The 24,422-nt window shown below is 37.6% G+C and overlaps 1 protein-coding gene across 2 annotated transcripts in view; it reads left to right on the top strand.

Moving 5' to 3' along the window:
- The window catches only part of ERAP2 (endoplasmic reticulum aminopeptidase 2), a 45,559-nt gene that overhangs the window by 14,514 nt on the left and 6,623 nt on the right, over positions 1 to 24,422 (top strand). For both annotated transcript variants that reach the window (XM_008569133.1, XM_008569134.1), the window contains 10 exons: positions 891 to 1,045; positions 3,198 to 3,311; positions 4,289 to 4,420; positions 4,659 to 4,790; positions 7,468 to 7,536; positions 8,520 to 8,695; positions 17,398 to 17,477; positions 18,509 to 18,692; positions 22,552 to 22,708; positions 23,524 to 23,708. In XM_008569133.1, the coding sequence (XP_008567355.1) occupies positions 891 to 1,045; positions 3,198 to 3,311; positions 4,289 to 4,420; positions 4,659 to 4,790; positions 7,468 to 7,536; positions 8,520 to 8,695; positions 17,398 to 17,477; positions 18,509 to 18,692; positions 22,552 to 22,708; positions 23,524 to 23,708 (1,384 nt within the window). The remainder of the gene's footprint in view (positions 1 to 890; positions 1,046 to 3,197; positions 3,312 to 4,288; positions 4,421 to 4,658; positions 4,791 to 7,467; positions 7,537 to 8,519; positions 8,696 to 17,397; positions 17,478 to 18,508; positions 18,693 to 22,551; positions 22,709 to 23,523; positions 23,709 to 24,422) is intronic.

The following is a 24,422-nucleotide window of genomic DNA, read 5'->3' as shown; positions in this document are numbered from 1 at the left end:
CATTTCTCTATTCTCTTATCAGGTATAATGTTAAATATCTGCATTACATATTAGAATTGGATGAATTTTCTGGAGCAATCTGTATACCATATTTATATAAGACCAGCAATCTTTAATAAAAGATGTCAAAGGTGTATGTCATTGGAGAACTGAAAACTGCCCCTTCCTCTGTCATCTATATTGGCTGTTCGGGTTGGAAGATATGACTGTGGCACAGATTAAAAAAAAAAAAATGTGGAGGAAACAGATCATTTAATTTGGAGGCCTTTATATGAAATGATACAGTCTATCTTGGTTTTAATTTTGTATCTTAAAAAATAAAAGGCAAGTTTTATAATGTTGCAGAGCATATAAAAACTGTGACTTAAGTTTCATAATTTATGTAGATTAGTTCTTAGAGTTTCTGACAGTGACTGATTATTTTCAGTGCAACTACAAGACACTATGTCAATGTTAAGATATTTTTTTGTTGTTATTAAACTCACTGTTACAGTTTAATATAAAGGATACAAAAGAACAGCCAAATGAAGAGGTACATAGGGCAAGGTCCAGAAGGGTCCTGAGTGCAGAAGCCCCTGTCCCTGTGGAGTTGGGGTGTTTTACCCTCCTTCCACATGCATGTATTCACCAGCTCAGAAGCTCATCAAGCCCCATAGTTTAGGGTGTTTTAATAAAGGTTTCATTACATAGGCAAGATTAATTAAATCATTGGCTGTTATGGGTGATTTAGTTCAATTTACAGCCCCTCTGCCTACCAAGATATTCTTGATGTTTTCAGAAAGTCTGCTTATACATATGGAAATGATTACAACATATTCAAGCAGGGAGCAAATCCTACTTCTGGTCTGGAAGCCATAATAATTAAGTGTGTTTTTTTTTTAATTTCTTAGATCTAATTGCCATTCCTGACTTTGAGCCTGGAGCCATGGAAAATTGGGGCCTCATTACATATAGAGAGACGTCACTGCTCTTTGACCCCCAAACCTCTTCTGCTTCTGATAAACTGTGGGTCACCAAAGTCATAGCCCATGAACTAGCACACCAGGTATGTGACACTCATGACATTTTTTGATATCAGTCCGAAAGAGCATTATACAGAACATTATGAGTCTTCCTGACACAACATAACATCATATCATTTTACCTCTAGAGAGGAATTTAGGGATTATTAAACCTAGCATAATATCAAGTAGCAGAGGACTCAGTCTCTAGACTATAGGACTCATAATAGAATTTTATCACAAGAGAAATGGCTGCTAAATTTATCCTCTAAAACCCTTCAAAGCAAAGCCTTCAAACATCTTTTGGAAAAGGAGGGTGGGGACTATGCAGAACTGTAGAGCACAGAATTGGAAACCTTACAAATTGAGATTTCTATATTACTTTCCCCATCTCCCTGCCCCCCAGTACCCTGGCATTCCAATCTGGAGCAAAATCAGTCTCCCTTCAGCCGGAGCCTGTGATTACATGGCCATACTGAAGTACTGCAAATCAAGTGCTATACTCATGGTCTGCTGACTCTGGGCAAATTACCAAGTCTCTGAAGTTTAGTGTCCCCATCTATAAAATGAAGTTAATAATAGTTTCTGCTTCATAAAACTGTTGTGAGGATTACACGTAAGGAAAGTGTCTGTGCCTGCCATATACGAGTAGTAAGCACTTGATAAGTGTTAGTTACTAATGATGACAACAGTGGTCACTTCTACTACTGCTACCATTTTCTGCAGAATAAGATATCCAATGGCCATTTATGAACACTATATTAACAAATATACAAAAATATAAATATACAAACAAAGCCAAAAATATACAAACTGCATACAAATATGAAACTGTAAAACTAGGTCTACAGATAATCAGAGACTATTTCCACTCTATTTCATTTCTGAAAACTCTAAGTAATGTAGTAAATTATTAAAGGCACTGGAAATTTCCCTTTTACCATGTGGGCAAATAGCATTCCATTGCAGAAGTTAGTAAAATCTCTAATTTTAAATTTTTTAACTTTATCCTTTATCATCACCATAATAATAAGTTGGCTTATTTTTGTTTGAAGTAGTGAACTGAATACTCAATTACATCGGGAGCCATGCTCAGCACTGTACTCTGAGACCAGATGGGCTGCTTCCTCTGCTTTAGAATCTCCCCACTGACCCATTTTAGGTGTTTTGATCATTAGTCACCAGGAGCTCTAAAGCACTTAACTGAGTCTGGGGATTCCTAATCCTTCTGCCCAATGCTTGTAGGGAAATGATCTGAGAGTTCTACCTCTGAGGTTCCACGCACCTTCTGGGGCTTTCTTTAATAGCTTCTCTTTCATGGAGACAGAGTTGAAGACTGAAATAGCAGTTAGCTTTGGAACTTTTGCCTTGACTATTTTATCTTCAGATTGATGTCCATATGACCATGTACTCCTCTGTGTATAACTCTGGCAAGGACTCCTCAATGCCAAGTGGATGAGCCAAGGGTCCTCAGCGTGGCATCAAGGCCCCTGTGACCCAGCCCTCTCCATCTCTCCAGCTTCATATCTTACCTCCACGCTAAGCTTTAGCCATCACAGACTACCTGCCATTTCCTGAACATGTCAAGTGTGTTTCCGCTCTATGCCTTTGCTCCTGCTACCTGCTACCTCAGCATACCTGAGGACCACTTGTAAGGCTCACGAGATAAATCATTTCCTAAGTGTCCTACACACTTTCCCAGCAGAACTGATTATTTCTTCCTGGAATCCCCTCTGCCCCTGGCAGAGACATTGATCGTAGTGCCTATAATGCTATACTGCTTTTATTTGTCTACTGACTGACCTCCATCATTTGTATTGAGGCACTGGCTATATTACATAAATCTTTGTAATTTTTAACATAAAAATTTTATGTTAAAATTTTATGTTTTATTTTCTTCCTTAATATTAAATTTAATAGTGAGAAAATGTTGGTAGAATGAAAGTTGTACAGTTAGGGGCATTAAGGACACAAAAGAAAGAAAAGAGCAACAAGCAAAAAATGTGGTGGCGAGAATGAGAAGGCAGGGAAATCCATAGAAGGAAATTGTGTGGAGAGAAAAGGGCAGCAAAGATGGAGGAAAGGCCTTAACTAATTAAAAAAATAAATTAGCAACCATGATTTTTTTTTTTTGCTACAGTTAATAATATTTTATATTTGTTTAACTTCTAATAACATTGAGTTTTTACCTCCTAGTGGTTTGGCAACCTGGTTACAATGGAATGGTGGAATGATATTTGGCTTAATGAGGGTTTTGCAAATTACATGGAACTTGTCTCTGTTAATGCTACATATCCAGAGCTGCAATTTGTAAGTTCACAATTTTGTGTGTCATACCATATGCCTTAGTGAATCATAGATTTGCTATTAAAATTTTGAGTGAATGTTAATAAGAAAACTATATAGCATTGTGTTTTGTGAACATAGTGTTCTGTTTGATATACAAAACACAGAACTGGATGCGAGGTGGAGGGTGTTAGAAAACAATAAACATAAATTTCTCATTCAAAAGTTTGTGGACAGAAAGAGCAAACTGGCACAAATACACAGCTGTGCATATGGGGTGAGAGGAAAGAATATCACTGTCCATATACATTCAGATGGCAACACCCACGGCTGCTAGGAACTGGCAGAGTTCTTGGCATGCAACCTGAATTGAGCATGATTGGGGGCACATGCCTCTAGAATTTCCAAAAGGCCAGTCAGCTTTCCCAAAATGTGTGAAGGGATTTTATCAAGTAGGTCTTTTTTTAAGACTGTAGTGATCTGAACATCTCCCAAACCTGCATATTGAGGTGGTTAAGTAATGGTCAATTAGTTCTCTGGTGTAGACATTTTAGTCCACTACGGTGCAGACAGACATGGATTCAAAGTCAGGATCTTCTTGTTATTTTATGTGTTAGATCTGTGGTATAATTTCAAAGCATCATATATTCTCACTTGTAAAATGGATATAATCCGTTTCCCTTGCAGAGGTGTTGAAAGGATTGCAGATGACGGATCCTAGCACATAGCAAGTAGTCACTAAATGGAAACCATTATTTTTATTTCTGTTCTCAAGGGCTTGGCATATTGCAAACATTAAGGCAATGTCTGAGGGAATGTCGGATTCATACCTTTTTAAAGTAGATAATAGGCTAAAGGCAAATATGTAAAGAGAAGGAAACCTCCTGCAAGAAGTATTAATTGAATTCTTACCTCTAAGAACATCTTACTAAGCCTAGCAAGTATTCTATTACTTTTTGAGTATCAAAAATAGAAACTAAAACTTTTTCTCCCCTATTTAGGATGACTGCTTTTTGGATGTGTGTTTTGAAGTAATTACAAGAGATTCCTTGAATTCATCCCGCCCTATCTCCAAACCAGCAGAAACTCCTACTCAAATACAGGAAATGTTTGATCCAGTTTCCTATAACAAGGTAGTAAATGCCGTGTGCAGGTGGAAGCTCTGCCTTCAGGAGAAATATAGTGATGACTGTAAAATCAACAGTTTAAGTTGTTGGTGCCAGATTGCTGCAATCTGTTTCAATTCTTATTTGCTGTTCATTTTTCAGACTTTACACATGTTCCATAAAATTTAAGCTTCATTTAAAAATATATCATATGACCTTTTCCTGTATATTTTTCCTTTCCTTTTATTTGTTTTTTTTTTTTTAGGGAGCTTGTATTTTGAATATGCTCAAGGATTTTGTGAGTGAGGAGAAATTCCAGAAAGGAATAATTCGCTACCTAAAGAAGTTCAGCTATAAAAATGCTAAGAATGATGATTTGTGGGGCAGTCTGTCAAATGTAAGTCATAAGTTGGTAACAGTAGACTGTTGTGTGTTAAGCCTAAAAAGTGACAGGGTAATTAGGAAGGTTTATGAATAGTTCTATTGTCAGTCAACAATATTCATTCCACTTGCTGGGTTGTCAGGGTCTCTAGAAGGCAGCACCTCTCTTTTTCCTCAGGCACCACACCACCCCAGGATGCCACACTGAGGTGGCCACAGGGGTTCACTATCTGACCTTCCTGTCTTTGGTTTCCCTTCTATGGCTAGTCCTCCATTTTTATCTTCCCTCATTCAAAAATCTTTAATTTTGTGATTCCAACCATGTGACACCTAATCTTCTTGCCAAGTTTTAAGGTTGAACTCTACATGCTCAACGTTATTTCCTGACATGGGTGTTTTGTTCAGTGAAATCCTGCTCAGTCCCTACATGCATAACTTTGTCCCCAGTGCCCTTGCTACCTGAAAGGCCCTTTCTTCTTTCCACCAATTCAAATGCTATTCATCTTTCAAGGTCCAGCTGAGATTTCACCTCGTGCTTATAGGCTCCAGGCCTCATTGGTTTGCCTCTCTGCTAAATGTTTAAAAGTCCACTTATGATCTGCTCCACACAATACTCTCTTTCATTAGTTTCTATTGGTTCAATAGTAATAATAATAATAATTTGCTTAAGAACAAGAACTTTATCTATTCTTTATATATATATGAAATGCTATGACACCTACCATACTGTTGATACTAAAATAGTGATTAATAAACAGTTAATGATTGGTTAAAGAACCCATAGCCTCTTTGTCTTTGAAATTCATGTAGTATGATAGAAAAGACAAAACAGAAAACACTATCAACTCAGAAGATTTAAATAATTATTAAAATATTTTTAAATTTTTAACTGCAAATAAAATAATCTTTTATAGAATGATTGAAGTGGGAGAATTTGTACCGATAGGTACAAGAACCCTAAGTTGTTGGAGACAGGAGAGATCCTCCCTTTTTTATGAGCACATCTGTCCTAGGGATCGTAATGATGCAAGGGTCTTCAAAAAGTTCATGGAAAGATTCATATTTTCTTTTAATTCCATTTTTCCATGAACTTTTAAAATGTATCCTTGGATTGTTCAATACTTGTATAGCACTTTACAGTTTAAAAAGCACTTTCGTGTGCATTATCTCATTTGATGTTTTTGTGCCCTAATAAAGCACCCTTATGGTCCAACTTAAGTGTGATTGTGTGGTCAAAGAAACAAAGTTCAACAGTCAAAAATTATTTCAAAGTAGCTCAAATATTTTACTTACATTTCTTGAAAACCATAAAATGGATTGAAATACACAGTCCATCGTAAAACTTATTAAAAAGTTCTTTACTATCCATTTCCATCACCCCTGCCAGTGATCCACGTGCTCTTTCTCCCCGATTCCTCCTAAACTTCTCAACACCAAGCCTCGTGTTGCTTTTCTCTCCCATCCCTCTACTTCTCCCTCTTCTTTGCTATGCATGTGTGTGTGTGTGTGTGTGTGTGTGTGTGTGCATGTAGATATCAACCTAGCCTCTCTTGAACAAGGAAGAGTCTGTCATTTGATGTGCATATTAAGGGTGGAGGGGATTAAAGGGGAAATTTGGCCAGCAATTACAGAATTATCTAAGGCCAGCTGTGAACAATCCTGTGTTAATCTTTGTCACATCATGCTTATAACCATCTCAAGATAAAGTAGGCATTCTTATCCCATTTTTATAATGATAAAATAATACTAAGGAAGAGATTTGCCCAAGGTCATCAATTCACTGAGGGAGTCAGTACTTAAAATTTGTCTTCTGACTCAAAGCCCAGTATTCATTCTTTCAATTACATCACAGCTACTTCCTAGTTATTAGAAAAGTCCCCATTAACCTTCCATTAAAAATCCTAGATTCTAACTGACCCCGCTGAGGCCAAATGATAATGTGGTATAAAAGCAATAAATTCCTAAAAATATCTTACTCACCGTGTGTCACATAAAATTGGTTCTAATACATGTTAGTAGCAACTTGAGAATCAAAGGAATTATCTGCTGTTATATTTCATAAGAGCATTTAACAGCACTTAGAGAACCTTTGTGTATATTTCTTTTTTCTTATTTGTTGTTCACCTTAAAGCATTAACCACTGGTTATTCAAGGATTGATTGCCAAGTTGGTGGTTTTCCTAGGTCTCATTTCATTCCCATTCAGTTCAAAACATATTATGCACCTACTACATGCTACTGTTGTATCTACTGTAGGAATACCCAGGTAAGCAAAGGTGTTTCTCCTCCTGTCAAGGAATGCAACATAAGAAAGTTAACACTGGACAGAGATGCCCAAATGTTGAATAGGGGCATGAGTAACATGCACAAGGAAAGGATAAAATAGGAACTTTCCTAGCAGAAAGGAAAATTCAACAAATTGATTCTTCCTTAAAATAGTTATTGACCACATGGAACTTTAGGAAACTTCATATGCACACAGACACATACATAACACACAGAAAATAACTTTTGTGTATTTCTGTCTTATGGTCTCTGCAAAGATGCCTTTTCATTTTCATGTTCATCATTGTGTCTAGATGAATTATATTTTCATATAGCTATGCTAATTAACGTCAACATTCATGTCTAATATGCATATTCAGCCAACTATTGGTGCCTAAATGGCAGTGTCCTTTTATTCTTGTTTTACAGAGTTGTTTAGAAGGTGACTTTACATCTGGTGAAGTTTGTTATTCTGATTCCAAGATGACAAGTAACACAGTAAGTATAAAGAGAGTGGTAGAGCAGAAGAGATCTGGCCAATCCCCTGACCACGTAGAGTAGCTCACCTATCCCTTTAAATAACCAGAGAGGAAAAGAGACTCCACAATTTTCCTTGAAATAAATCTGGCTGAAGGAGGAATATTCGGGGCATTTAGGGAGATGATGCTATTACTACTATATTTTTGTTGTTATAATTCAGCTTTCCCACAATCCCACTGCTAGCTAAAAATATCTGAGCTCAAATTCTTTTGAGAGGTTACTACTGCACTGGCATCTCTTAGGCTCTAAAAAATGCCCAAGCAAGTATGTTGTTAGGCTTGAAAATAGAGTATATGGCTTCTTGAGGCCTTATATTTTTCCTTACCTTTGGGACCATATAGAAGCCCTACAGGAGGGAGAAAAGAAAGTAATCATGGGAAAAAAGGCAAACTTTTTTTAAAAAGAGTCATGGTAATTCCTTAAATTACAGTTTCTAAAGGAAGATCGAGCATTCATACAGGGATCAAAAATCCATGCTACAGAAGCTCAGAAGCTAGAGGTTTTGTTCTCCATTCAATATACTTCTACTGATATAAAATTGTTCTGTTGGAATATTTATAGCTTCCCTAAAGACAGCTATTTCCCTCCTAAGTCACCCCTCCTGGTGACTTACCATTATAATAGAGGGGGTTTTTGTTTTTGTTTCTTTGAAAGGGAGCAGGGTGGAGGTTACAGTCTCAACCTCTTACTCGCTGGCATTTCCTGATGTGAGTTAACCCTACAAACTCCCATGTTTGCCTTATTCAGGTGATTTGCAGAGAGCAGCCGTGGTGTAGCCAGCCAGCCTCAATCCAATTGCCTGGATTGCTCTGTCCTGAGATACCAGCATGAGCCCTACACTCCCCAAGCCTTCTTTCTGGCATCTAAGGAGATGGAAATTTCTGATCTCCCTCTGGATTCTCTCCTCTCTCTTGACTTACCAAAGTCACTTGTCATTTCAGCTTGCCTTTCTGGGGGAAAACATGGAGATCAAAGAAATGATGACTACGTGGACTCTCCAGAAAGGAATTCCCCTCGTGGTGGTAAAACGAGATGGGCATTCACTCAGACTACAACAGGAACGCTTCCTGAAGGGGGTTTTCAAAGAAGACCCTGAATGGAGGGCTCTGCAGGAAGGGTAGCTGCTTTTCTTTTTTTGGTCTAATTTACCTCATCTCAGTTTGCTCATTTTGTCATTAGCTTTCTTTCAGCTTCTCTGGCAACTTTGTAAGATTCTATTTCTACACAGGATTCAAAGGCCTAAACTAGCATTTAAAGAGCTTCAGGTGGCCCAGAGTGCTTTGTTCAGCAGCCCCATTCTGAGAAATCCCCTGCAGACTTTAGAACCTCAGTTCTGATGCAGAGAGGGTGGTTGGTTCTATTTCTATTATAATATACCAATTTCAGTGCCGTAATAAGTTGTGTGACTGGCCTACACCTACTAAGTATTATGACAGCTATGCTTCTTATCATCAGAGAAAAGGTATTCCCTATGTGATAAATTAGATGCTAAGACCTCCTGTTGCCTTTCACTTTTCAACAATAGACTATAAATGTAATGTCTAAAAACATATGATGTTCTTCATAATAATGAAAACAAATCCAACTAACCACACTGTTATCTGGTTCACCAGCCTATCTTGAGAAGACTTTTTAAAGGCTTTACTGAGAACAAGAAACACGACACTGTTCACATTTCTCTGATCCGTTAGCCCTATTAATGAGATGTGTGAGGTTAATTTAAAATGAAATAACTAAAGTGAACCTGTGCTGGCTCTTATGATTATCATTTCTTTTTCTAAGGCTAAAATCAATTCTAGAATTTTTCTGAGAATCGAAAATAAATTCGAGGTCTTTAACACATAGGATATACTGTTTCCCTTTTTGGTTTCATCAGTTGCCTATTTCCAATCCAGTGGCAATTCTGGGACACTTCTCCATGTACACATCTTTCCATTTTTCTGTGTGTTCTTCTGAAATCTGAATTTCAGAGAGCTTGGACAACTTGTAGCTCGGCAACACCGTCTGGAAATTTTAATGTCTGATTCATTATTGGGAAAGCAGGACTCACAATTTTGTAACTTATCAAAATGTCAAGAAAGAGTCCAAAACTGTGGATGACCCAAAATAACAAACATCTACTACAGTAATTGGTATTTTTCCTCTTTTGGGGGAAGAGTTTAGACAACTCATAAAATGATTCACATCTGATCCATGGCTATCCAAACCATCAAGTGCTACTCTCCCTCTCACCACTACGAGACGTGATTATCTGGAAATATCCTATTTCTTCTAGAGCCAAGATCCACCCACAAATCCCAGTCCATTAAGTCTTTGCCAATGTCCATGTGTTCGTTTTTGTGTTTTTGAGTAAAGATTTCAAGTTTGCTTGTCGATTATGTGTACTTTGTGGGTTAGCATGTAGATTATTTCTTCTGAAGCTTTACTAGACGGATTCACCGTATGTTGTTTCCTTTATTGTTTCATATTTTACTAAGGACTATTGGGTGTTTCCTCAGTTACTCTTCTTTCTGTTTTGCACCTGTTGATGTTATCAAGTACATGATTTGACATGTGTAGGACTACTGTAGCTAAGTTGGCTTAATTTAGTACAGGAGATGAATTCTAGAAGCTGCTAGGAAGTTAGAAAAAAATGTAGCCAATTTCTGTTATTTACTATAGTAGGGCCATTGAAAAGTAACTGAAACCTTTCCTCCAATCCATTCTGCTTTTCTGCTCTCTAGGTTTAGCTCTCCTGCAAATCCTACGCTGAAGCATTGTTAACTACTTAGTTATAGTCATTCAGCATTTAGGAAGTTGGATGTGAGTAGTTCTGTTGAACAAAAGCATAAGTAAAATATCATACTGGAGTGAGTTCTTTATCTCTTAAGCCTTTCCCTATAGCTTTGGTTTTGTTATTTGAAGCAACATCAGGTTGTCAGAGATTTGGAAACAGGAAAAGAGGATTGGATTTTTTTTCTCTCACAAACAGCAGAACTTGTTATGGTATGAAATTTTAACAGCAAATGACAGGTATTTGTGGCAGAGTTCAACTTGATGTGTATTGCTGTTTATATTCATCTTGGAAGAAAGTTTTGCATACTCAAGGATATGCTAGTCTTAGCCTATACATTTTTTTTATTGAAACATAATTGATTGTACACGTCTGTGGGGTACAGAGTTGCATATCAATTCCTGTGTGCAATATGTGATGCTCAAATCAGGATAATTAGTATGTTCAATATGGTACAATGTTACCATGTTTTGTGGCCCTCCCTCTCCCCCTTTCTCCCCTATGGTAACCTCATTTCTGTTCTTTCCTTCTGAAAGCACAATGTAGTATTGTGATTGTTGTATTTTTCTTTCTTTTTAAAAAAATTTATTATTTATTTATTTATTTTTAGATCCAACTTATGAGTGAGGACATGCGGTATTTCTCTTTCTGTACCTGGCTTATTTCACTTAAAATTTTCTCTAAGTTTATCCATGTTGCTGTCAATGGCAGAATGTCAGTCTTTTTTATGGCAGAGTACTATTCCATTGTATAAATATACCACAGTTTCCTTATTCAGACATCCAACAGTGGACATTTAGGTTGTTGGTTCCAACTCTTGGCTATTATAAATAGAGCTGGGATAAATATAGGATTGCAGTTATCCTTTCAAAATGACAATTTCCATTCCTTTGGGTATACACACAGCAGTGGGATTGCTGGATCTACGTGTCGATGGCAGTTCTACATGTAGTTGTTTGTGGAATCTCCATACGGTTTCATATAATGGCCACACCACTTTACTGTCCCACCAACAGTGTAGTAGGGTTCCTCATCCTTGCTAGCATTTGTTATCCTCTGTCTTTTTGATATTTGCCGGTCTAACTGGGATGAGATGATATCTCAGTGTGATTTTGATTTGCATTTCCCTGGTGCTGAGTGATACTGAACATTTTTAAATATGCCTGTTGGCTATTTGTATACCTTCCTTTGAGAAATTCATTCTCAGCTCATTTGCCCATTTTTTTTTTTTTTTTTTTTTTTGTCTTTTTCTGTGTCTGGCAACGGATCACAACCCTCAGTGTCGCCCCCGTACCGGACCGGGACCGGCAACGGGATCGCAACCCTCGGTGTTGCCCCCGCGCCTCGCTCAGCCAGTGAGCGGGAACCGGTCCGTATGTGGGATCCGAACCCTCGGCGGGAGCGCCGTCGCACTTCCCAAGCGGCGCACTAGCGCAGTGCGCCACCGGGCCGGCCCCATGCCCATTTTTTTAATTGGGTTATTTGGGTTTTTTTTACTGTTAAGATGTTTGAGTTCCTTATATATTCTAGATATTAATCCTTTGTCGGATGCATAGTTTGCAAATATTTCCTCCCACTCTGTAGGTTGTTGTTTCTCTCTGTTAATTGTTTCTTTTGCTGTGCAGAAGCTTTTTAGTTTAATATAAGCCCATTTGTTCATTTTTCCTTTTTTTTGCCTGTGCTTTTGGGGTCATATTCATAAAGTCTTTGCCCAGTCCTGCTTCCTGAAGTGTTTCATCTTTGTTTTCTTTTAGTATTTTTACAGTTTCAGGTCTTATATTTAAGTCTTTAATCCATCTTCAGTTGGTTTTGGTATATGGTAAGAGGTACAAGTCTAGTATCATTCTTCTACATGTGGGTGTCCAGTTTTCCCAGCACCATTTATTAAAGAGGCAGCCTTTTCCACAATGTGTGTCCTTGGTGCCTTTGTCAAAGACCAGTTGGCTATAAGTGTGTAGGTTGATTTCTTGATTCTCCATTCTGTTCCACTGGTCTGAGTGTCTGATTTTATACAGTTTTGTAGTATAATTTGAAATAGGTAGTGTTATGCCTCTGGCTTTATTTTTTTGCTCAGGATTGCTTTAACTATTTGAAGTCTTTTGTTTTCCATATGAATGTTAGGATTGTTTTTTCTATTTCTGTGAAGAATGTCATAGGTATTTTGATGGGGATTGCACTGAACCTGTAGATTGCTTTGGGTAATGTGGACATTTTCACAATGTTAATTCTTCCAATCCAAGAGCATGGAATATTTTTCCATCTTTTCGTGTCTTCTTTAATTTCTTTCAACAGTGATTTGTAGTTCTCATTGCAGAGATTTTTCACCTCATTGGTTAAATTGATTCCTAGTGTTTTGTTTTCTTTGGGTTTTTTTTTTTTTTTTGTGTGTGTGTGTGTGTGTGTGTGACTATTGTAAATGGGTTAGCTTTCTTGATTTCTTTTTCTGCTGCTTTTTGTTGGAGTATAAAAATACTACTGATTTTTGCATGTTGATTTTGTATCCTGCAACTTTACTGAAATTATCAGCTCTAAGGGTTTTTTGGTAGCATCTTTAAGTTTCTCTATAGGATCATGTCATTTGACTTTGTCTTTTCTAATCGATATGCCCTTTTTGTCTTTCTCTTGCCTGATTGCTCTAGTTAGTACTTCCAATACTATATTAAATAGTGGGGTGGCGAAAGTGGGCATCCTTGTCTTGTTCTCATTCTTAATGGGGAAGCTTTTACTTTTAGCCTTTCCCCATTCAGGATGATATTGGTGGTGGGTTTGTCATATATGGCTTTTATTGTGTTGAGGCACTATCCTTCTATACTTAATTTGCTGAGAATCTTTATCATAAAGGATGCTGAGTTTCGTCAAATACTTTTGCTGCATCTATGGAGATAATCATATGATTTTTTTTTGTCCTTGATTTGGTCGATGTGGTGTATCACATTCATTTACTTGCATATGTTGAACCATCCTTGCATCCCTGGGATGAATACAACTTGATAGTGGTGTATAATTTTTTTGATGTGTTGCTGTATTCTGTTTGCTAATATTTTATTGAGGATTTTTGGAGCTATGTTCCTCAAAGATATTGGCCTGCAGTTTTCTTTTCTTGTATCTTTGTCCAGATTTGGCATCAGGGTGATGCTGGCCTCATAGAATGAGTTTAGGAGACCGGCTTCTGTTTCAATTTTTTGGAATAGTTTGAAGAGAATTTTTACTAATTCCTCTTTAAATGTTTGGTAAAATTCACCAGTAAAGCTATCTGGTCCTAGGCTTTTCTTCCTTGGGAAACTGCTGATTATTGCTTCAAACTGGTTGCTTGTTATTGGTCTGTTCAGGTTTTCTGTGTCTTCTTGGTTTAGTCTTGGTAGTTTGTATGTGTCCAGAAATTTATCCATTTCTCCAAGTTTTCAAATTTGTTGGTGTATAGTTTGTAATAGTTTCTAATGATTCTTTGTATTTCTGTGTTATCAGCTGTAATGTCTCCTTCTTCATTTCTGATTTTTGTCATTTGGATTTTCTCTGTTCTTTTTTTTGTTAGCCTAGCTAATGATTTGTCTATTTTGTTTATCTCCTCGAAAAACCAACTTTTTGTTTCATTGATCTTTTGTATCATTTCGGGGTCTCTGTTTCTTAATTATCTTAATTATTTCTTTTTGTCTACTAGTTTTGGGATTAGATTTTCTAGTTCTTTAAGGTGTAGCATTAGGTCATTTATTTGAAATCTTTCTATTCTTTTGATATAAGCATTTATGGCAATAAACTTCTCTCTTAGTACTGCTTTTGCAGTATCTCAAGGTTTTGGTATGATGTGTCTTTATTTTGATTAGTCTCAAGAAATTTTTTGATTTCCTGCTTAATTTCTCCTTGGACCCATACATCATTCAGGAGCATGTTGTCTAATTTCCATGTGTTTGTATTATTTCTGGAGTTTTGCCTCTTATTGATTTCTAGTTTTAATCCATTGTGGTCTGAAAAGATACTGGGACTGATTTAACTGTTTAAAACTTGTTGAGACTTGATGTGTGACCTAACATGTGGTCTATCCTGGAGAATGTCCCATGTGCTGATAAGAAGAATGTATATTCTGCAGTTGTTGGATAAAGTGTTCTGTAGATATCTGGCAAGTCCTATTGGTCTACAGTGTGGTTTAAATCCCGTGTTTCTCTGTTGATTTGTTGCCTAAATAGTCCTTTAATGTTGAGAGAGGGGTGTTCAGGTCCACAACTATTATTGTATTGGAGTTTCTTTCTTTCTTTAAGTCTAATAGTGTTTGCTTTATATATCTGGGTACTCTGGTGTTGGGTACATATATATTTATGATTGTTATGTCTTCTTGCTGGATAGACCGCTTTATCATTACATAATGGTCTTCTTTGTCTCTTTTATGGTTTTTGGTTTAATGACTATTTTATCCCATATAGGAATAGCTATTCCTGCTTGTTTTTGATTCCATTTGCATAGTATATCTTTGTCCATCCCTTCACTATCTGTGTGTGTCTTTACAGATGAGGTGAGTCTCTTGTAGACAGCAGATAGTTGGATCTAGTGTTTTAATCAATCAGCTAGAATGTGTATTTTGAGAGGGGAATTTAATTCTTTTACATTTAGTGTTGCTATTGAAAGGTATTGTCTCACTCCTGACATTTAATTCATTTTTTTAGGGTTAACTTAAATATATTTGTTCCTTTTTTTCCCTGTTATTGTTTGTCTTCAGTGTTCATTGGTTTCTTGAGGTGCAACGGTAAGTCTTTCTCTTTCTCATTTGCATTTCTGCTCTACTGGTGGTGTTTGTTGGTTCTTGTGTATTCATGGTGATGATTATTGTTTTGGGGGTTGCAGTTGCAGGACTCCCTTAAGGATTTCTTCTAGAGCTGGTCGTGTGGTGGTAAACTACCACAGCTGTTGGGTGTCTGGGAAATATACCATTTCCTCTTTCTTTCTGAAGGATAGCCTTGCTGGGTATAGTATTCTTGGCTGACAGTTTTTTTTCTTTTAGTACCTTGAATATATTATCCCATTCTCTTCTGGCCTATAGGGTTTCTGCTATGAAGTCTGCTGTTAGTCTAATGTGGACTACCATACAGGTGACCTGATGCTTTTCTGTTGCTGTTTTTAGGATTCTCTCTTTGTCTTTGACTTTTGACAGTTTGATTACAATATGTCTCAGAGAGGACCTTTTTGGATTGAATCTGTTGGAGATCCTTGAGCCTCTTGGATCTGGAATTTCATGTCTCTATCAGTAACTGGGAAGTTTTCTTCTATTATTTCATTGAATATATTTTCAATGCCTTTTCCTTTTACCTCCCCTTCCTGAACTCCCATGATTTGGATGTTTGTACATTTAAGGTGGTCTGCCAGCTGCCTTAGATTTTCTTCATTTTTTTGGATTCATTTCTCTTTTTTTATTGTTGCTTGGGTTATTTTGAAAAGACTGTCTTTAAGATCAGAAATTCTTTCCTTCCCTTGCTCTAGCCTGCTGCTTACACTCCCAATTGTAGTTTTTGTTTCGTTGAATGAATCTTTCAGTTCAAGAAGTTCTCCTACATTCTTTTTTATAGTGTTTATCTCTGTAAATTTCCTCCTTCATGTCCTGGATTGATTTTCTCATTTCGTTGTGTTGTCTAGCTGAGTCTTCTTATGTCTCACTGAGTTTTTTTAAGATTGTTACTTGGAATCCCCTTTCAGACATATCAAGGGTTTCTTGTTGTATGAGGTCTGGTATTTAAGAATTATAGTGTTCTTTTGGTGGTGTCATATTTTCTTATTTTTTTCATATTTCTAGTATGTCTATGTTGATGACTAGTCATCTAGTGGTTGCTTCTTCTGTATTCTGTGGTGGCTTTTGAGGAGACAGACTCTCCCCCACAGATTTGTTATGTATTTCCCATTTAATGGGGTGTTTTAGTTTTGGTTCTGGGTAGACTCAGTAGTTTCAGTAGTTCCAGGTAGACTCAGTTGTTTCAGGCAGACTCAGTAGTTCTGGGTAGACTCAGTATTTCCAGGGGTTGCCAGCAGCTACATCTGTATCTGGGGATGCACACATGGCTGGGCTTATGCAGGTGGGCAGGGGCCATTGGGGCAGCAGGGGTGTCTGGGGCTGTGCAGGAAGCTGCATGGCTGGGCCTAAGTGGGTGGGTGGGACTTCACAGGAGGCCAGAAGGCAAGGCCCACATGGGAGGGTGGGGCACATGGGCTGCTGGGCAGTTGGGGTCACATGGGTGGGTGGAGCCACATGGGTGGCCAAGTGGTTGGGGCTGCAAGGGCAGCTAGATGACTGAGCCCACACAGGTGGATGGGGCCACATGTGTGGCTGGATGGCTGTGCCCAAGAGGGTGTGTAGGGCTGGGCTGGTGGCCAGAGGTTGGGGTCACATGGGCAGCTGGGGCTGCATAGTTGTTTAGAAGGCTGGAGCTATTCAGGGAGCTGAAAGTCTGGAGCCATGCATGGGGCTGAAAAGCTGGAGTTGCACAAGCAGCTGCATCACTGGAGCTATGAACCTCCTGGTGAGGTGCTCTGTGCAGATGAACTCTTGGGGGGTGGGCTCAGCTCTGGGACTAGACAATGGCATAGGCAACTGAAGTGATGGTGGTGGCAGCAGGCTGGGGTAGGAGCAGAAGGAGAGTTACCACTGGGAAGTACTCACAGCAGAAAGATTCTTTCCGCGGCAAGGGAGAATTCCTCCTGGCCAACCCTGGTTTGGAAGGTGCACAGGCAGCTGAAGCTGTGTGCCTTTTTCTCCTCTATACCACCATCCTTGGTTGTCATGCTCCACAGGATCCTCACCAGGGTCCCCTCTGTCCTCCCATGCTCTCCCACTGACACAATCCCCCATACGTAGCTGTTTCTTCCTTGCTCTGGTCCCTTTCTGTGATGAGCACCTCTAGTCCACCATCTTACCCTGCCTCCTCTCCCTAGCCCATAACATTTATAAGGCCACTTATAGTGTGAAGGATGAGTACTTAGCTGCCTTTTACAACCTATCTGAGTCTGATATTGTGAAATTTGAAATGACCATTCATTCAGTCTGTAACCATTTTTACTTTCTAACATAGGTACCAGTGGCATATCCCATTGACCTACTCCACAAGCTCCTCTAATGCAACTTACAGACACATTCTAAAATCAAAGACAGGTAATGAATTAATTAACCAAACAGGCTAATTAATTTCAATGCTGAAATTAAACATCTTTTGAGCTACTTGGAGGAAAGATACTATTAGTAAATCTTAGAATAAAATATTGATGTTTGGGAGAAGTTCTCATTTATTCATATATTGCTAACTAAAAGAACTCGTCACCTAGAAAGTCTGAATTTTTCAGTCAGTGGGAAATTCTCTTGTGCTTTTAACATTTAAGGATAGGTTTGTATTTGTATGAAGAAATGATTGAATCCTGTCTGATGTCCTTTTATACCTACTAATTCATTTTTATGGTTTATATATGAGGCAAAAATGTTTAATGGGAAAAAGCATACACTTTGGAATTAATTGGTCCTGGCTTCAAATCCTCACTCTGTCACTTATTAGATGTGTGACCTTAAGAAAATTTCTCAACTCCTCCTGAGCTTCAATTTTCTCATCTTATTTTGCATAAGGGCTAGGCCTCACAGAGTGGTTGAGAGAATATTATAATTTTACCACTGAGTATAATGTATACCATATTAAGAATACATAAAATAATTTTAATTTTCCTCTAAATACTACACTAAAATTTGAGAGGTTTTCCATCATGAAGTCATGTTCAACCTGGAGTCCTCTTTTCATTGAAATAAGGATTAGACAAATGGATCACCTATTTATATATACATATTTTAATGACGAGTAACTAAACCTTGAAACAAGGGCAACAGTAAATTAAGCCAAATTTTAGTTATGCTCATCAGCTGGCTCACTGGGCCACTGCATGCCTCTTAGACCTGCATAGACTATTTTGAGAACAAGTTCAGCAGTTCTATTCCTATGAATTAACTTATTTATTAGTTGAGTAGAACATCTTCCCCAAGAGTAACCCCTGTCTGTCTATGAAAATCAATATTATCATGACTCTTCCAAAACTTTGTCTTCCCATTGATTTATTAGTAATAGTATTAAAATTAATAGTTTTGGAGATGTTTCTGATGTGTACGTTGATAATGAAATGCCTATGCCAATTTTCTCCTCTTAGATACTCTGGATTTGCCTGAAAAGACCAGCTGGGTGAAATTCAATGTGGACACGAATGGCTACTACATCGTCCACTATGAGGGGAATGGATGGGACCAACTCATTGCACAGCTGAACCAGAACCACACTCTTCTCAGACCTAAGGACAGAATAGGTCTGATTCATGATGCATTTCAGCTGGTTAGGTAATACCACATTTTATCTGATTTCACAGAAATAACTGATCCAGAACCAGATATGCTAGATTTCAAAATCAAATGTTCAGTATTGATCATTCATATGATATGGATCTGAATAAAGGTCAAACACTTGCCACTAGGCCCAAACCTACGTAGTTATAAGGTATTTTGACCACACAGTGTTTATAAATTTAATCCAACATTTTTAAATGCGGAGAATTTCATATAAAAATCCTGACTTCTGGAACCTTTTTAAAAAATGAGATGAGGCAACCATGGGCCTTCATTCTCACAGGACAACTGTAGAGGAGGGTGCAATGGGCTGGTTCCCCTTTAGATCAGTCTGCAGTCTCCTATGCACCAAAGCCCTGAGTGGCACACAAGGCTTGTTTCACTCACTTACGCTAGACTTTCTAGGGATTTGAGCTTTTGACCCCAGATTTGAAATCTATTTATGCTAGTAGCTGTTGTAGCAAATATCTGTGTAATCTCTTAACCAAAAAGTGTAAATGTAGTCTTAATCTTTATGATTTTAAATAAGTTATTAGCCTAGTACACAATCTGTTCACTACTTTACTTACATTGAGAAATCAATATGAAATTGGTGGGAAAATGAAGTAAGAATTGGTTGTTTATATTTATTTCTCTTCAGACTTTCCTGGAAAGACAAAGTATTTTCTTTCCTTTTCCATTTATCATCAACAGAGTAATATGTAGAATAAATCAGGTCACAAGATCGCCAATGGGGAAAAAAATTGAGAATCAGGTGAAGTATTGGGCATTGTAAGCTTTTTCTATTCTGAGAATTATTGCAGTGTACTCACTTTATGCAGTGTGACATATTACTTCCTTTCAGGTGCTTATTTAGGTCAAATTGAGTGAAAGTAACCAGCAGGACATCTCTCAGGCAATGCTTCTTACTACAACAGAATTCCTTAGTTAGAATTAGAGAGGACAAGCCGTGTAGGTCTCAGGAACATCATGGTGGGATAGCACGTTGGAAGCCAAGATTAGGAAAACCACCTTCCTACATATGAGCAGATGCATAATAGGCTAGCTAAGAAGTTGGCTATTGTTAGCTGAAGAAGGTTTATCTGTTCAAAGAAGCTTTGAACACACTGCAGAGAAGGTAGATTAAAAATTTAAGAATAGGAAAAATGATGAATACTGACAACTCAGCAAATGAAATCCAATCTTCCAAGTAGTTGGAAAGTGTTTTTGCTGTTTCTAGCCTATAAATTTATGGGTAGTCTAAATTTATCAGGAGGGGCCATACAATTACTGATGCATCAGTGGAAAAACAATCTTTTCTTCACTAGGTAGACAAATTAGTGAAGTTGAGTATGAGTTTTGAATTAAAACAGCAGAGTTTAAGTACTACCTCTTCACTTATTAATTGTTTGAGCTTGGACAAGTTATTCAACATTTTGAAGCCTAAATTTTCTAGTCTTTCAAACTCTAGTAATAATAATAATATCTAAGATGCAGAGTTGTTTTGAGGATAGCAGTCCCTTCTTGATAAATATCAGCTGTTAACATCATGTGTTTAAAACATCATGTGTTGAATAGGAAGAGTAGGTGACATCATAGAAAAGTATTTCAAATAATGTGAAGTTGAAAAAAGTAGAATGTAAATTTGTGTACTATTATGTTTGCAACTACATAGGAGAAATATAAGTGAAAAAAGGAAACAAAAGCCCAAAGGAATTATTCCAAAATGCTATTAGTGAATGTATAGGGAAGTAAAATTGTGTCTTCCCCCTTCTCTAATTTCCATTTATATTATAGCTTGTTTTATTACTTTTATTATAAAAGTAATTAAATAAGAAAACAATTTAAAACTCTCATAATAGGTCTTAAATATTTTTACTTGCTATTCTCCCTCAGTATTATACTCATATACCCCTCCCTCCCTGCTTTATGAAACATATATTTAGGAGTTAAAGGAAAGAACTAGTGATCACATTTAGTTTGGAGACAGAGTTAGACCCAGGAATTGATATTTATTTTAGTTAGGTTTTCATACTTTCTAAATGTAATTTAAAGACGGGCTTTGACTGAGTTCAGTAGAATTAAAATGACAACTTTAATTTCTTACAGAAAAGCTGTATTTGTTTTTCTTATTCCCCCATTTTTAAAAGGAACCCCAAATTGGCTCTTCAGGAATATGGTTTTATTTCACAAAGGTACCATCTAGCTGAAATTATATACAAATAAGTAAATGTAGATTTTTGCTATTGAGCTGAAGTATATGCTTTTATGTGTGTTTATTCTTTAAGCTAAACAAACATTCAGATAACTTTCTATGCATTGATTGAAGCATAGGGCAGGTGATAGGAACCTGGATTTTTATTAAACAATATGGTAACTGTATAAAAAGAAAAGGGGTCCCTTACGAATAAATGTTAAGGAGAGGGTGGAGAAGGTAGAGAAGCGGTGGACTAACAGGTACGAAACTATGCTATCTACCTTAAGTGAATCATTGTGCACTGTATGCATGTATTGAAACAGTACACTGTACCCCACAAAAATAAATATAAATACAAATTTTAAAATAAAGTAGGCAATTGTGAAAGTAAAGATTTCTAATAAAGACATTGATTTTTGTAAGAAATCAATTAGGCCAGGCTGAAAAGAAAAACAGGCTTAATATAAAGTAGTTTCTAATACGTTAAACATTCTTTTTTAAATTGTGACTGTAGAATACCATTTTCTCCTGTTGCTCATACTAAGATATCAACTGCTCCGTGTATTATAATACCTACATGTGGGAAGGAGTAGTGACATTTTGTGGAATTGTTTCTTAAAAAATACAGCAGAGCACAGAATTATGAAACATATGGTTCAGCCCTCTGTCTTCAGATGAAATTTTTGGAAAAATCTCCTTAAGTCTGTTTTAAAGTAAGATATGGTTATGATCTAGAATAGTAAAGGCATAACTCAATGGGTTCTTTTTCTTTTTACTTCCTTCCAGTTTCAGTTCCCTCTTTTTAGATAAGAATTAAAAATTTTAAAGACTCAAAAGAGGTAGGGCATTGTTAATAAAAAATTCAACAGACATCCTTGGCTCTGAAATCTGTTTTCACGTCACATAATTGTGCTTAGTCTGGGAGTTGGATGCTTGCAAGAAAGGCTTATAGACCCTGTGTAAACACAGCCTCCCAGATACACCTATGAGAACCACTTTATACAAGTGAGGCTATAATGGTTTATTTCCTCTACAAAAGATACCTGAGCATTTTGGTACTCAGAATAATAGTTCTGTTGTTTGGTCTTCTCATTAAAAAGAAAATGTAGATAATGCATATAACCTTAGAATCTAAACAAGATGAAAATACTTGTCTACTTCTATTCACAAGATCACTGCTTCTTTGGTAGGACTAAGGACAAACATCAAGAAAAGACATGGCATCTGTCTTCAAAACTCAAATGTACTTGGAGGAATATGTCAAATCCACACATGAAACAATTAGAAAATGATACGATATGCAAAAACTTTGATATTGTTTGGCACTAAATGTTAATATCAGCTAATATATATTTCACTTATTAATCTCTTACTACATGCTAGGATTATTCTAAGTGCTTTTTAAAGAAATGTTAGTTAACTTATTTAATCCTTAAAACAAGACTGTGAGGAAGATACTATTATTATCCTCATTATATAGGGAAGGCAACTGAGGTCCAGAGAGGTTAGATAATTTGTCCAAGATCACAGTCAGTGGCAAAGCTAGAATTTAAACCAAATGGTCTGGTTATAATGAACTACTTCCGTATGGCTCTCTATTTCATATTTGTTTGAATATTAAGAATATTGAGAATGGTGAGACATGCACAAACCACCAACATTTCTTTTATACCTCAGTGCAGGACGGTTGACCCTGGACAAAGCCCTCGACCTGACTCGCTATCTCCAACATGAGACAAGCAGCCCTGCACTTCTCAAAGGTCTGACTTACTTAGAAATGTTTTATCACCTGATGGACAGAAGGAATATTTCAGATGTCTCTGACAACCTCAAGGTTTGTGTTACTTTCAGAAAATTAATTAAGTAAATGTATCTGGAGGATCAATGAGGCTCGGTCTGTTTTGTGTGAACTTCTTGAGGTTAAATCTCGGAGAAGCTGAGGAGACTGGCTGACAGCACAGCCAGCACTACAGTACCTACTGCTCGATGCCTCTTGTTCTTTTTTTTTTTTTTTCCTTTTTGTCTTTTTTCGTGTCCGGCAACTGATCGCAACCCTCAGTGTCCCGCCCGTACCGACCGGGACGGCAACGAGATCGCAACCCTCGGTTTCGGGCCCACACCTCGCTCAGCCAGTGAGCGGCCGGACTATATGTGGGATCCGAACCCTCAGCGGGAGCGCCGCCGGCAACGAGATCGCAACCCTCGGTGTCGGGCCCACACCTCGCTCAGCCAGTGAGCGGCCGGACTATATGTGGGATCCGAACCCTCAGCGGGAGCCCCGCCACGCTCCCAAGCGGCGCACTGTAGCAGTGCGCCACCGGCCGGCCCATGCCTCTTGTTCTTTGTGAGCACCAATCCTTAGAGCTAAATCCCAGGATCATGAGCACAGCATCTCTAAAGATGATTTTATCTGATATCAATTGATATTCCCCTCAGATAGGAAATTAAATCGTATTTTTGATGCAAAAACTCTGTTTCTTAAGTGTGGTGGGTGGGGACCAGAAAAAGAGAAAAGAAATATGAAGTATTTCTGTATTTGGGGAAAGACTCATGTAGAAACTTTAGAGTTAATCCATTTAGATGGGTGAGTAAGAACTGGGTTAAGAACTAAATTTAGCCTTTCTGTAAACTACCTCGTGTTTTCTGCAGCATTACCTTCTCCGGTATTTTAAGCCAGTGATTGACACGCAAAGCTGGAGTGACGAGGGCTCTGTTTGGGACAGGATGCTTCGCTCGACTTTCTTGAAGCTGGCCTGTGACCTCAACCACCGTCCTTGCATACAGAAGGCAGCTGAACTCTTCACTCAGTGGAGGGAATCTGGTGGAAAATTAAAGTAGATCTAAACTTCTGTCCTATTCTTTCTTCTTTTCACTTTGATGTAAAGGTCTTTGATCAAGCAAGATAGAACTAAAACCTTTTAGTGAAGATAGAAGGACACACACACACAGGGAATTACATACCCCATTTCGTGCTTCCTCACAGAAAGTGTTCAATAAATTTTGTGGAAAGCAAGGTTTAGGTACCTGTGGGAGCTAGTAAACATTGGCATAGTAACAGAAAGGTAGCCAGGGAGTAGAAGCAGGGGGAACCCAGTCTCCAAAAGGGATACCTTTTAAAGATATAAGATACTAAAGGCGCAATGTGAAATATACATACAATTAAAACACTAGTAATCATTTGATGAAGCTCATAAAAAGGGGGTGTTTTTTTTTTTTAAAAAAAGTGTTTTCTCCCTCATCAACCACTACCAAAGGACAAGCCTTGGCCCCAAGTTTTATCTTTGATGGGAAACTGATGATTTTGGCCATCTAAAGAATATGTACAGTGGCAAAATTGATTCTGGTGGTGAATGTAATCAGGAAGATGCCCAGTGATCAAATAGGTTATGTTCCAGTTCAGTTTAGCAGCTGCAACCAATAAATACTAATAGACCCCATGATCATTCAGTATATGCCTTGATTTCCACCCAACATGATTTTATATTGTTATTTTAAAACATATGACTCTAGAGTTGGAAGTTTTGGGAATTCAAATTCATATATGAATT

The sequence above is a fragment of the Galeopterus variegatus genome, unplaced genomic scaffold (genome assembly GCF_000696425.1).
Source record: "Galeopterus variegatus unplaced genomic scaffold, G_variegatus-3.0.2 Scaffold467, whole genome shotgun sequence".
In the NCBI taxonomy this organism is placed as follows: Eukaryota; Metazoa; Chordata; class Mammalia; order Dermoptera; family Cynocephalidae; genus Galeopterus; species Galeopterus variegatus.
The sequence above is the reverse complement of the archived record's forward strand: the minus strand, read 5'-3'. Positions and strand labels throughout refer to the sequence as shown.